At 49.5% G+C, this 12,721-nt stretch overlaps 1 protein-coding gene across 1 annotated transcript in view; it reads right to left on the bottom strand.

The window, feature by feature from the left end:
- Positions 1-5,124: 5,124 nt before the first annotated feature.
- Positions 5,125-12,721, bottom strand: part of MAATS1 (MYCBP associated and testis expressed 1) — a 96,796-nt gene continuing 89,199 nt past the window's right edge. Inside the window, exons 16-18 of the mRNA XM_019526669.1 lie at positions 11,766-11,857; positions 8,048-8,395; positions 5,125-5,211 (exon numbers count right to left, since the gene is read on the bottom strand). Of these exons, the coding sequence (XP_019382214.1) occupies positions 8,049-8,395; positions 11,766-11,857 (439 nt within the window). The 3' untranslated portion in view covers positions 5,125-5,211; position 8,048. The remainder of the gene's footprint in view (positions 5,212-8,047; positions 8,396-11,765; positions 11,858-12,721) is intronic.

Raw genomic sequence — 12,721 nt, 5'->3', positions numbered from 1 at the left:
GAGATGTATGCAGAGAAGAGCCATATTGGACAAGGCCCAGTGTTACGTGCAGGACATGGGTTTGGAGGAGCAGTGGATGCCCAACCTGAGAGGTGGCTGGAATGGGGGAAAGGGTGGGGCTGTGTAACAGGGCAGTCTGTCCCTTTAAAAGGGAACAGTAAGTTCTGTTGAGAGAGCCCAATTGCAGGACATTTGAGAGTGTCTCTCTGATAGCTTGGGACCCTAAGGGAGAGGACAGGAGGCAACCACATGCCTGCTCACTCTGCTGTGCAGAACCAGCTTGCTGCCATGGGCGGGCCAGGCTGCTCTGTTGGGGCTGAGCAGGGGGCTTCCTCCTAGTGCCCAGGGCAGGCAGAAGGGTTTGGCTTTGTTTGTTCATTTGTTCTCTACGTAGCAACTGTGTTTTATTTGGGAGGGCTGGCTGGGGAGCTGGTCAGGGAGCAGAGTCTACTGGCCAGGCAACCTGCTTACGGGCTGCAGAGCATGTGCATGCAGGGCAGTGAGAAGAGACAGGGCAGAAAGTTGAGTTGTTGTTACTGACTCCCTGACTCACCCCCATGGCACAGGGCTGCTTGGACTCAACCTCAGGCAGTGGTGCTGTTTCCTGCAGCTGATGCATCAGGTGCATCTGTTTGTTCCTGCTCCAAGGCCGGGCTGCCCAGGAACACACGTTTCTAACCCCTCGTCACAGCACTCATGCCCAACACCAACAGGCCTCAGCAGGGAGGCCCTATCTCCAGGAGGAAGGAGGTCCAGTTGTCTACTACCATTCTTCCAGCATGTTCAGTGCTGGGGCCCACCGGTCTGTCCTCTGCTTTTTGCCTTTGTTGGGAGCCATCAATCTTCTAACCTCCCCGCTCTTTGATTGAAGCTGGGGTGGGGGAAGGGGAAGGGGTTGGGGGGCAAGTAACATCTCTGACTCTCACGAGGACAGGTTATCTCCCGTTCCCAGTGTGTCCGCTCAGATTCACTACAGGGGTCTCCTTTCCCTATTGCACCTTTGCAGCATTTCCTTGTTCCAGATCTCTCCCTTCTCTTTTGCAGTGGACAGAGAGGAGAAGTTCCCAGCCTTCCCATCCATGCCCTTACCACAGCCACTGGATGGAGGGCTGCCTTCCTGTTCCTTGGGGTGTCAGTTGCTGGCAAGTGCTGCTTGTCTTTCAGCATGAGGGTTTTTCACAGGGTCAGTGTCTGACTGCACTGAGATGGAAAAAACAATGGTTGTGGTTTAAGTGGTGTTCCCAGCTTTATGGCACAGGGTTTTTGGGGTGACATCTTCTTTAGCAAACACCTGACTCGCTGTGCATCAATGGAGGGAGCTGTACAGAGCTGTACAGAGGGAGGTTGAGAGAGGCACTGACTAGACAGCCGGTTGAGGACAAGGATCTTGGGTGGCAGAAGCTGGTGACAGCATGGATGGGGCTTTGCTGGGAGCTGTGGGCTTGGACAGGAGGCCAAGGATATGTCCTCTGTGCAACCATAGGGCTGATGGGACCTGACACCAACAGAATGATTGTGGCGGGCAAGTAGAGGGTTGCTGTGCTGAGCCACCCACCCCACTGCTCCCAACCACCTTCCAGGCTCCAAGTGCCTCCCTGAAAGCACCTCATGTCTAGCCAACCCCCTTCCTGGAGCACATCTGCTAGCCTGGGGGTAATGCTGCCACCACCCAGAGTCTGGACTGATCCAGGACTTGTGCCCTCTGGGAAACACAGGACTATTAGCCCTTGAGGGTACTTGACCCACTGCAAGAACTTGGGGTGTTTCTCTCAGTCTGAAGCACAAATAGTGGTCTCCCTTAATCAGCTGAACCAAGGGGACCCAAAGGCCTAATCTAGACCCTCTCCTAATAAGTCTCCCACGCTAGGTACAAAGGAAAATTTTATTACTTACAAGGAGTAAGTTTGGAATAGGGTACAGAGGAGAGCAATATCAGAGAAATGCCTTACAGCAAAGTGGCATGGTAGCTCTGTGTTACTGCAAGCTATATATCTAGTTAGATCTCAGGTAGCTTACTCATAAGTATCATCCAAAGGCAGGTGGAGATTCCCTCTGGAGGCAAGCAGTTTGATCATGAGTTTCAAGAGAGAGAGAGAGTTTCAAATGGTCCGGCTTTTCTCGGAGTTTTTCATCATGGCTACTGCCCCTCCTCCTGGGCAATCCTGAACTTATGACCTCATTTACCTGATCCAGTGAAGGCCAGCAATTGTTGACTGCCAGCCAACCAATTTGAAATGCATCACTGGTTGCTGGGTAGACTGGCAGGGTCTTTAGCCCCCTCCCAGTCGTGTTGGCATTGCTTAGAACAATAGGGAGCTTAAGCCCCCACCCAGGTGTGTGAGGCCAGTCAGTAGGCAGAGGGAGCAAGTTTCACCCCTCAGGAACGTATCCAGCTCAGGTTACAACTCAGGGTCAGAGGAGTCTGCCCTCTGCAGTGACCATGGTAACCAAATTGTCAGATAGCAGAGTTTGGGGAGAGACAGAGATGGCTTTCTGCCACAGTGATACAGGGGTGAATCTGTCCTGCTGGAGGGCAGATATTGCCTATGCATTTGTGTGGTCAGGAATAGTGCGACTGAGAAGATGCCAGAGGTCTGGTAACAGCTCTAAGGCCCAGCTGGCATGAGACCTGTCAGTTGATGTAGAAGGGTCACCAAGGCAAGAATGTGCCAGGGCACAGCCAATCCCTTCCACTGGGTGAAACGCATCATCCCTTGTCCTGCCCATGATGGTGTAGGACAGGGTGATGTGATCTCCCCACTTTCCCCGCTCAGCAAGACCTGCTCCTGCGGTCACGGTGGATGGGGCCGGCTGAACAGGGCACTCAGAATCCCCAGCATCTAGAGAGGTGCCCCAGCTTCCCTCAAGCCCCCAGAGCACCTACCTGGACTGGCTGGAGAGCACAAGCAGCTCAGGCTGCCTGTACTCTCCTGCCATGGAGCTAATAGATGTCTGCCTCAATAAAGTGGCAAAGTCTATCACTACCTTTTGTTGTGCCACTGATTTTTCCTTTGATGTGGCACAACAAAGGCAGCGATATTAGCTCACCATTTGTGATGCCATAAGCATGTTTATGGCAGCACAAATGAGATGTCAGATGGCATCTGTTTCCACCCTTGTGGGCAATGCTTTTAAGATGTTTTTATGTTGGTTGGCAAGAGTCCTAGAGTAGATGCTGTTACATTGGTGGAAGTGCCATTGTTGCTACGGAGTGTCCTGTACCAGGAACTGATCTGAGCTGGTCTGGTAAAAGCAGAGCTTTATAAGCTATGTCAGCACTGGAAAGGTATGCATGGGCAGCGCTACCCAAGAAAACCCCTTCTTAGGGCCCTGTCTATATGAGACAGTCTGCATCAGTACACCAGCCCTGGGGAGCCTGATTCAGAGGAATGGGATCCCTGGTTCCCTTGTATTGCAGAGAACACAGGAGCCACGTTTTGCCATCTCATTTTGCATCAGCAGGTCTCCTCAGCTATTGCAAACTTCCCCTGCAGCATGGCCAGGAGCAGCCATCATGGCAAGTCTGCATGGGAACCACAGTCACCATTAGTGCAAGTTTCCTGTGTGCCAGCTGTGTTTGGTGCAGGCCTGGAGGAACTGCCAGCCTATTTCAGACACAGAGATGACCTAAAGGCCGTACACTCTCTCTGCCAGGGAAGGAAGTGGAGCCTCTGCCCTTTTCTGGTCAAGCCGCAGTCCTACCTCCAGCGAACTCCCAAAGAGACTGTGGATGACAGCTGAAAGCATTTCTGCCAAGAATCCTACGTAACTCCTAGGTCTCTGGAGGTGGAGAACAGCAGGTATAATGCTGCACTGTCCTGTGTGCATCCTGCCAACCATGACTTTCATGCAAGAGGTTACATGATAAGGCAGGGGTGGGCAATTATTTTGGGCGGAGGGCCGCTTACTGAGTTTTGGCAAACCATCGAGGGCCGCATGACAGGCAGCCAGGGCAGATTAATATCAATTTTCTAAATTTATTTAGGGGCCCAGCAGGCCAGATAGAATGGCCTGGCGGGCTACATCTGGCCCCCAGGCTGCATTTTGCCTGCTCCTGTGATAAGGGAATACTGAAGAAGAGGGAAAGCACCATTCTTCTCTTGCTACTGAGAGGAGGATGCAGGCCAATGTCTTAAAGTTGCAGCAAAGTAAGTTTAGGATGGAAAGCTGGAAAAACTTCTTCACTGTTAAAACAGTGAGGCCATGGAAGACTGCCTAGGGAAGTTGTGGAGTCTTTCACACTGGAGGTGTTCAAGAAGAGGCTGAACAGCCAGATTGGGGCTGATCTAGATGCAGCCATGCCTATGTTCTACTATGGGCATTTCCCATGCGTCTGGGCTTTTCTGCCCCCCCCCGCCCCCTTTCTGCTACATGTCACTGTTTTTAAGCCTTCCTCAGAGGCATTGGGTGTTGGCTACAGCTAGGGCTAGGGACTGCAATTAGGGTGTGCGGATTATCCTGCTAGGAGTAAAGCCGGAGGTTCCTGGCTAGAGGGTCTTGCCCCTTTGGTCAGAGTCAGACTGATAGCCATATTTGGGGGGAGGAATTTTACCCCATGGTCAGATTGGTGTGGATTGTGTGGGGGGTTGCCTTCCTTTGTAGACAGGGTATGGCCTTCTACCTGAGACCTCTTGAGCATATATTGACAACTTTTTATAGAATCAGGACATTGGCTGCCATGGTTCCCTGGCTTTGCTTGTGGCAGGTTAGGGTGTTAGGTCTATGTTGTGTCAGGGTTGAGGGCAGTCTTATGTAAAATTTAGATTATGGTTTGTATGGGACGGTTTGGATAGGGACGATCCTACCTCAGGCAGAGGGTTGGATTAGATGACCTCTGCAAGTCCCTTCCAGCTTGACTTTTCTATGATTCTTCAACATAGTCTTCCTGTGCCACCTGGGACCCACAGCAGGGACAGACTGATGGTGCCAGGCAAGGGCAGTGAAGACCACATTCCTGCCTTCAGGAGCTGGGACATCTTTGTCCAATAAACAGTCATGTCATACATGGAACCAAGAAGCAGAGAGCACATTTATTTCACCATGTGTGTTTAGAAACAGAGGAAGTGCAAGGCTGGATCCAGCCAGAGGTCCTTCTCACCCAGTGTCCCATCTATAGCAGCAGCCTGTGCCTCAGGAGATACCAAGCAGGTGAAGGAACCCCCTCAGCCAGCCAAAACGGGACAACTGCCCTCAGGATGGGCTCATTTTGACCTGGAAGAGAGAGAAGCTTAAGCCCTTCAGCATCAAGTTTTTTATTTCTCTCAAAATAATTATCCATGCCAGGCATCCTTGCCATCTACAGCAATGTCCAATGCTTCTTTGAGTCTTGGAAAATCCATGGGCACAGAGTTTCACAGCCTGATTGTGCAGCAAGTGGGAGAGCACTTCTCTGGCCACCTTCCAGTTTCACTGAATGTCTGCTCTGGCCATGAGACAGGAGAAGGTGAGATCCAGCTCCACCTTCTCAGTCCTGCTTGATGTTTTACACCTAGGTTGTTTCATTGTTGCCTGCTTTTTGTCTCCTGCATGTAACCATCCCACCCCATAAATAGGGACTGTCCTGCTGGGAGCAATCAGTGGGACTAGGTCACCTCCTGAAGTCCTTTCCAGCTGAATACTCATGTGACCCTGATCACCTCCACCTTTTTTCACAGGAGGGCTTCTCCATGTCATTAATCATTCTTATCCCTCTCTACTACATCTGCAACAATGATGAAGTCCAACAGGTCCAGCCAGTGCCCATGTGTTGTCACACTGGTGTGCAATCACTTTCTTTTCCTTGACTCCCCTTCTCCCATGACTTGCTGCTCTGTAAGGTATAGGACTGCACTGCATTCACTCACTGTTATTTTGTGCCCTCTGTTTCTAATTCTTCCCCCTAAATATCACAACAAAGATGAGCAAATGCACAGATCCTGTAGGGGCCACTGAGGCTAAGTCTCTAAACAACTGCTGCTGGTATTTCAGAAAGATGGAGCTGCACAGGGCATTAGCAGCTACTTACTCAGCAGCACCCCTGAGGTACAAAAGGCAACAGTGGTAACCAGGCACAGATAGTGGCCAGCTCATGCTGCTAAGTGAGGCAATACACAGAAACACTAGCAACCCAGCCTTACCCTGGCAGTGGAGGGGAACCTGGTAGCTTATGCCATAAATTGACTTTAAACAAGTAGCTAGATTATGGCATGGCAGCAGTGAGCAAGCACTCTGGATGTCTGCTGTGGCCATGTCACGTTTCCTGAAGAACTGGATGTGCTGGGTGTGGGCAGACAGGTCCACCTAAGCTTTCGATGCTAAACCTATAGAAATCTGTTATCTTACAGGCCGTTCTGCCACCACAGCTCTGACACACGAGAGCCAGATCTGCTCAGCTGAGTGTCACTGAGGCACTTCTGTGAGGAGGGCTAATCCTATGATAGAGTCATGCTGGCTCTGGCCCTTACTGATCATGTCAAAGGCAGCAGAGCAGTGCCTGTTCAGCTTCAGAGTGTGTTAATAATGAGCTGATCATATGGAAGTGACTGGTGGGGGGTCAGGTTGGGTATGGACCTCAGACTGTGGTCCAATCCGTATGCTCCCTGCTGCTATGGCATCTCTCATCTCAACAGTGAGGCAGTGGAATAGACTGCCTGGAGGAGCTGTAGAATCTCCTTCACTGGAGGTGCTCGTGAAGCTGGATAAGTGCTGCTCAGGGGCAATCTAGGAGTAGCCCGGGTAGAGCGGGCTGTGAAAAGCACTAGCTGGAAACCCAGGAGCACCTCTAGCATGAATTGCTGGGAGATCACGGATGATTTCTGCAGCCCAGAGTAGGTGGACACCAAAGAAGACCATACCCAGCAGCAGCAGAATGAAGCAGAGGTCATACGGTCATAGTTACACAGCCAGCTCAGTTGTGAATGAAGATTAAAGGGGCTGGGATAAGCTTATGGAAAGGAAAGGATGACAGGAGAGGTGATGTGTGAAGGTGTTTGCTGTCCCTAGGTTGCAAAACAAAGTGGAAGGTGTTTGGTGTTTCCCAGGCTTCTGGGCTTTGCTGGTTGCCACATGGGGACAGGAAGGAATTTTTTTCCCCATCCTGATGCTACATGTGTCGGGATTTATTTCTTCACCTTCCTCACAAGCATTGGATGTTGGCTGCAGCAAGGGTTGGGGATTCTGCCTGGAGTCTGTCAGAACTGCTGGGACTAAACCCTGGGGGTTCTTGGTGAGAGTCTTGCTCCTCTGCCCAAGGTCACACCAATCACCACATTTGGGGTCAGAAAGAGATTTTACCCCAGGGTCAGATTGGTATGGAGAGTTTAACTTCCTCTGCAACCAGGGGTGTGGCCCACTTCCTTAGCTTTCCCAAGTGTATTTTAACAACCCTTGTAGTGGCTGGACCTTGACAGTGTCCTCATCCTGCTGCTTTACCTGTGGCAGTTTCAAGTGCCCTTAGTGTTTGGGCTAATATATCTTATTTTTAGGAACAGGTTAGACAAACAGTTATATGGGTGGGGATGATCCTGCTTTGACTGGGGGGGCTGGACTAGATGTGACCTCCTGAGGTCTCTTTCAGTCCTACTTTTCTACAATTTTGTCATTCTATGATCTAAAGTTCTCCAATTGTTGGACACAATTAGTTGGACCCCACACTGCTCTTACGTCTAAGCACAGAGGGTCAGGGGCCTTGTAAAATATCACCCAGCAACTTGGTGGCAGAGTACAAGGAATGAGGAGTGCTGTGGCTCCTATGCCCCTAGGCTAACCTCCCTGCATCCGGATGTTCAGACAAGGAACTTCAAGGCTTAGATGGGAAGTCTCCTAGGCATTACACCAAAGCTTGCTGCAGGCTGCTCTAAGCAGGGGCTTCCACGCTGCAATACATGCTGGGCAGTGATGGTGGCTGCCAGCTGCACAATCCAGAACCTGCTACCCTCACATAGGGTCACCCTACTAGGGAGAGATGCTCCCTCAGCCTGCACGCTCTGGGTGCAACTTCCCACCTTCCTTTCCTTTTCAGGGGGGTGAAGCTGCAAGGCCCCAAGGGGGAAAATACAGGCAGACTCACCCTATTCATCTCCTGTCTCCTTCTGTGGAGTGATGTCATCCTGCGTGCCCTTGTCTGTCTCTGCCAACCCACCTTGGCTTCCCTTCTGCACCATTTCAGAGGGTACTTGCTTGGTGAGGGTCACAAATGGGTGCTCTGTTGCCTCTGGCTCAGTAGCTGTGCTGCTGAGAGTGGAGCTGACTGTTGCACTGGAAGAGCTCTCAGTCAACCCGATCACAGACCCTTCCAGGACTCCTTTGTGCAATGCCTGTTCGGGTAGCATAGAGGAGCTCTGTGCCACTACCATGTCTGTGCCTCCGTGGATGATCTGGTGAGCTGCATTGATGTGTTTCCGCTGAGACTGCCTCACTGTACAGAACAGAGAGAGAATTGTTGCTTGATGCTGCCTTGCTATGACTTCTCTGCAAGGTAAGAAAGAGAGTGCAGCCCTTGGTCAGCAGAAGCTGTGGAAAAGCCTGGCTCCGGAAAAATCACACCCTTCTGCTTTGTGCTGATAGGGTTCTACTGCCACCTAATAGCTGCAGACAACCTTGCAGTGAGCATGGCAGGCGAGTGATGGGAATGGGAAGCAAAATCAGATGCGTTTCTTTTCAGCGTGGGGCAAAAGTGCCCTCAGCAAAAGCCTGTATTTTACAATCACTTCCCTGCCACTGCTCACTAGTCACAATAAGCTGTTGGATGCACATGTCTGATTTGGGCTGTTTTTGAATGCTAGGTTCAGAGTTTGCCTGGACCCATGGAGGGAGCAGACCTGTTTGGTTACTCGGTCCATTCTCCTAAGGCCAGTGTGGGACTGTACCTATTATAGTTCTAATCTAGTTTGGCTTTATACACTTCATTCCCTTCCTTAGGGAGATAGCTTCCCAGACAAAATGACCTAGCCTGCCTTTCCCTTTTCTTAGTTTTTGCCATTGCTTGTTCTCTTTATAGCTTGCAGATACTGGAAGCTATTCCCACCACGACAAAAACAACCTCCCTCCTCCTGCAGGGAGGTAGAAATGAACACTTTAACAGTTTTTGAAACCTGAAAGGGTCCAAGTCTGTCCTGTGGTTTGGGTTCACCTACACTGAGAGACTAAGTCATGTTTTAACTGTAGAACTTGAATTACACAGATGTTTCATATGCTGGGACTGGGTCCCCAACAAGGGAGATGTCAGGGTGCAGATGGGACCTCAGTGTCATCTCTGAATGTGGCCCATGTGCACTTTATCAATCTTCCAAATCCAGAATGAAAATGTCAGATAAGACTAGATAGACCTCACACCAAGCTCTGCAGTTCCTCTCTCATCTGATATGAGCTTTCAGTTGTTTTCTTTAGCCAATTCTTAGTCTACAGACAATGCTCCTTCTATCCCAGGCACTTTGACATCATCTCCAGAAACACCACAGGAAATACTAAAATTCAGAGAGATGCTGCATGCCCTCATCCACTCACCGTGATTCCAACTAGAAAAAAGGGGACTCACATTGCAGGGGTGAATTTTGTCCTTTTAAAGCCCCCCTGAGCTGTGATTGGCCTATTTGGGTTACACCCTCCACATGGCTGGGCCAAAGATCTCTATGAGCTGTAGCTGTTTCCTTCATGCCAACCCACTTCCAACACGCATACTTTCCCCTGGAGAGGGTAGAGCAGTGGCCCTCAGTTGTGTGTATGGGGGGACAGAGGCACGGATGGATTTGTTCATCTAGCAGGCCACCCTGAGTCCTGCCAGTTCCAAGGAAAATTTATAAACTTGAGAATGTGCCAAGTTGGTAAAATAGAGATCATAAATTCACAGATAATCTGGTCAATTAAATAATTCCCAGCACAGCTTTCTGCACTGCCATGAAATTGTAGCATGCCGAGTATAATGGTGCATGTATTAACCAAAATAGCAGTATGTGATGTTCCCTTCAGCTGTCCAGGGAAGTGGGAAACTTACTTACCTCGTAATTCTGCCTCTCTGCAAACTTGACTGCACAAGATCCTCATACCTGAGCCTGGGCTCCACCATAAAACTGGCAGAAGTTCTTTACTCTTACGGAGTTCTGAACCATAGGGGCAGTAGTAGCAGGGTAAATTATGAGCCAGGCCCCATCCTGGCTGGTATGCCAATCCGTTGTTCTTAGAACATTCCCAATAGCTCCTTCCTGATGATGGCTGGAGAAGAGCTCCTTGCAAGAGCTGGAACCCAAAAGCTACAGCTGCACCTCTGGCAGAGCGCAATGCACCCATTTCTGGTTCCAGTTGATCCTGACTTTTGGTAGTCTTTGCCTCTGTCACTTTGGACTGTTTCAGAGAAGCTTTGCTTAAACTCAGTGTCTCAATTCTTGCCTAGTTACCTCTGTAAGTTTGAACGTCTCATTCTCTTCAGTCTCTTCATGCTGGAGTCTTCCCTGTTCCTGTGATCAGGCATGGCCATTGTGTGACCCTCTTTCTACTTGGTCTGTTTTGAGACAGGCTGACCCCAAATGAACAAGGCATATCAAGGTGAGGGCATATCAGTAAGGTGACCCTGCAACCTAAACTTTTGCCTCTTTCTGGACTCTGCAGAACACTGGGTTAGGGGTTTCACTGAGCTGTTGACATTGCCCCCCTCATTTCTGTCCTGCATGATTGTTTCCTGGGTTTGCAACTAAATGTCAGTAGCTAGAAGGTGACTTTTCATGATGTGTTGATGCTCAGAAAACATTGTCGTGGTACATGCTGTTATTTGTAATGCTCTAAAATGTAGTTCTAATCTGAAAAGTGGTTATATAAACATGACCCTTCCTACTCATGGATCTGATCTCTGGGTGCATCAGTGTTATGGCTTCAGACTTTGGTGATCACAATGGCTTTGTTCTTCTTTGGGAAAACTGCAGAGCCAGTACAGCTAAGAGAAAGGCAGCTTGAGTCGATTCTAGCTCCTACAGTCAACAGAAAGACACTACTACGATTCTTAGATCCCAGAAAATACCTGCATGGCTCATACTTGGTGGTAATAGGAAATATTTTACCAAGAAACTAAGCACATTTGCTCGAGAGTCAGAAGGAGAAAACACTGAACTCTTCTGATGCTACTTTTACACTTACTTTTCAAAGTCAGTCCAGCTGAGGTCCCAGAACACAAGACTTAATGCTCTTTCATGGCCTTCATCAACACACGTTTTTCTACTGTCTGCCTATTTCCTACGCTTTTAAGCCATACTATTCCTGTTTGAAACAATGCTTCTCTCTAAAACAGGATAAAATTTTCCACTCTAATATATGATATCACTGCAATCAACCTGAGGTCATTATTTCTGCTCCTGGTTCTCAACAAATTAGAAAAACAAAAGCACAAAGAGAAGCCAACTTTATACGCTTCTTTGTATATTTTACACTTGCATAAATTAATAGAGACTTTTACAGTCACTGGATGCTGGGGCATATTTGATTACTCACAGATGAATTACTTAAATCCCCTGTTCTAGTTTTGTTTTTTAAGGAACAATACAGTTCTTTAGCTCCAGGTGCAATTTCATGGATTCTGATGTATTTACCTAAGGGGTGAATTTGAACTGGCTTGCTAGGAGGTCTGGACTGCATCCCAAGCCTCACAGTAAGCACCAGAGGAGCCTATGAAAAAGGTGTGGCTTCTTGATGGATCAGAAAGAGGAGCTTTAGATCACAGTGAAACTGTTGGTACTGTGGACTTTTCACTTAATGAATCACAGGAAAATCAATGAACCACATGACATTATTAGATACCTCACCTTTCTCCTTAACAGAGATTTTCTCTACTTCTGGAATCAGGAAGCTGTACACCAGCTCTGCAACAATCTCTTCTGACTGCTGGTAAGTTCGGCTACAAGAACAGACATGGAGAGTTGTGTCAGATTGGTCTGCTTTGCTTACATGTCCATCCCTGTGCCCCTCCCACACACACTTCCCTCTTTAATTTCTTTTTAATTGAGGAACTATTGTGAAGTAGGTTTTGTCCTGGTGAAAATAGCTGTCAGTCCAGGGAATTCAGGCCTCTGTTTAACCTGGTTGAGGCAGCACAGTGACTCCACACTGCCACTAGCTTCACGTCTCGCTGCTTGGCATCCCCCTGGCTGCTGAATGTGCCACCAGTTTCCTCGCATCCAGGGGTGGGACCCCACACCCTGCTTGGGTTGTCTCTGATTACACGTGTGCTTGGGACAGCAGCAAACTAAGCTGGGGAGGAGCAGTTTAGGCCAAGGCTGCTCTGCCCCCCTGCAGCAGCCAGGAGGAGTTCCAGGCTCTAGCTGCAGCTGCACAGGTGCCAGCCCTGGGCTGGCAGAGGACACGGGGGTCATCCCTGGGCTCTGGCTCATGGCAGCAATGTGGCCCAGGGTCTGGGGGGAAGCCCTGTGCTGGAAGGGGGCATGGAGGGGTCAGGCCTAGGCAGTAGGTTGCTGTGTCGGTCAGTGGAGGAGATGGTTGGGTCATGAGGCTCTTGTAGCTGCCATGTGGCTAGGCAGCAGGCAGGAGCGTGGCCCCCAGCTGACTGGGTTGACTGGGCACAGTTTACTCCTGGGTCAGCGTCTATACGTGCAGTGCCATGCAGTAAATAACTCTGCACTAGGATAGTACTTGTATTTACAAGTACCACTCTACTGCAGTGTTTATTAGTTTCCTGTGGCCTAATAACACTGCACATGTAGATGCAAGACACTTACTGCAGAGCTAATTGGGCAACTCTGCA

The sequence above is a fragment of the Gavialis gangeticus genome, unplaced genomic scaffold (genome assembly GCF_001723915.1).
Source record: "Gavialis gangeticus isolate Ggan-Ray unplaced genomic scaffold, GavGan_comp1, whole genome shotgun sequence".
In the NCBI taxonomy this organism is placed as follows: domain Eukaryota; kingdom Metazoa; phylum Chordata; order Crocodylia; family Gavialidae; genus Gavialis; species Gavialis gangeticus.
This window is presented reverse-complemented; position numbering and strand designations above follow the sequence as displayed.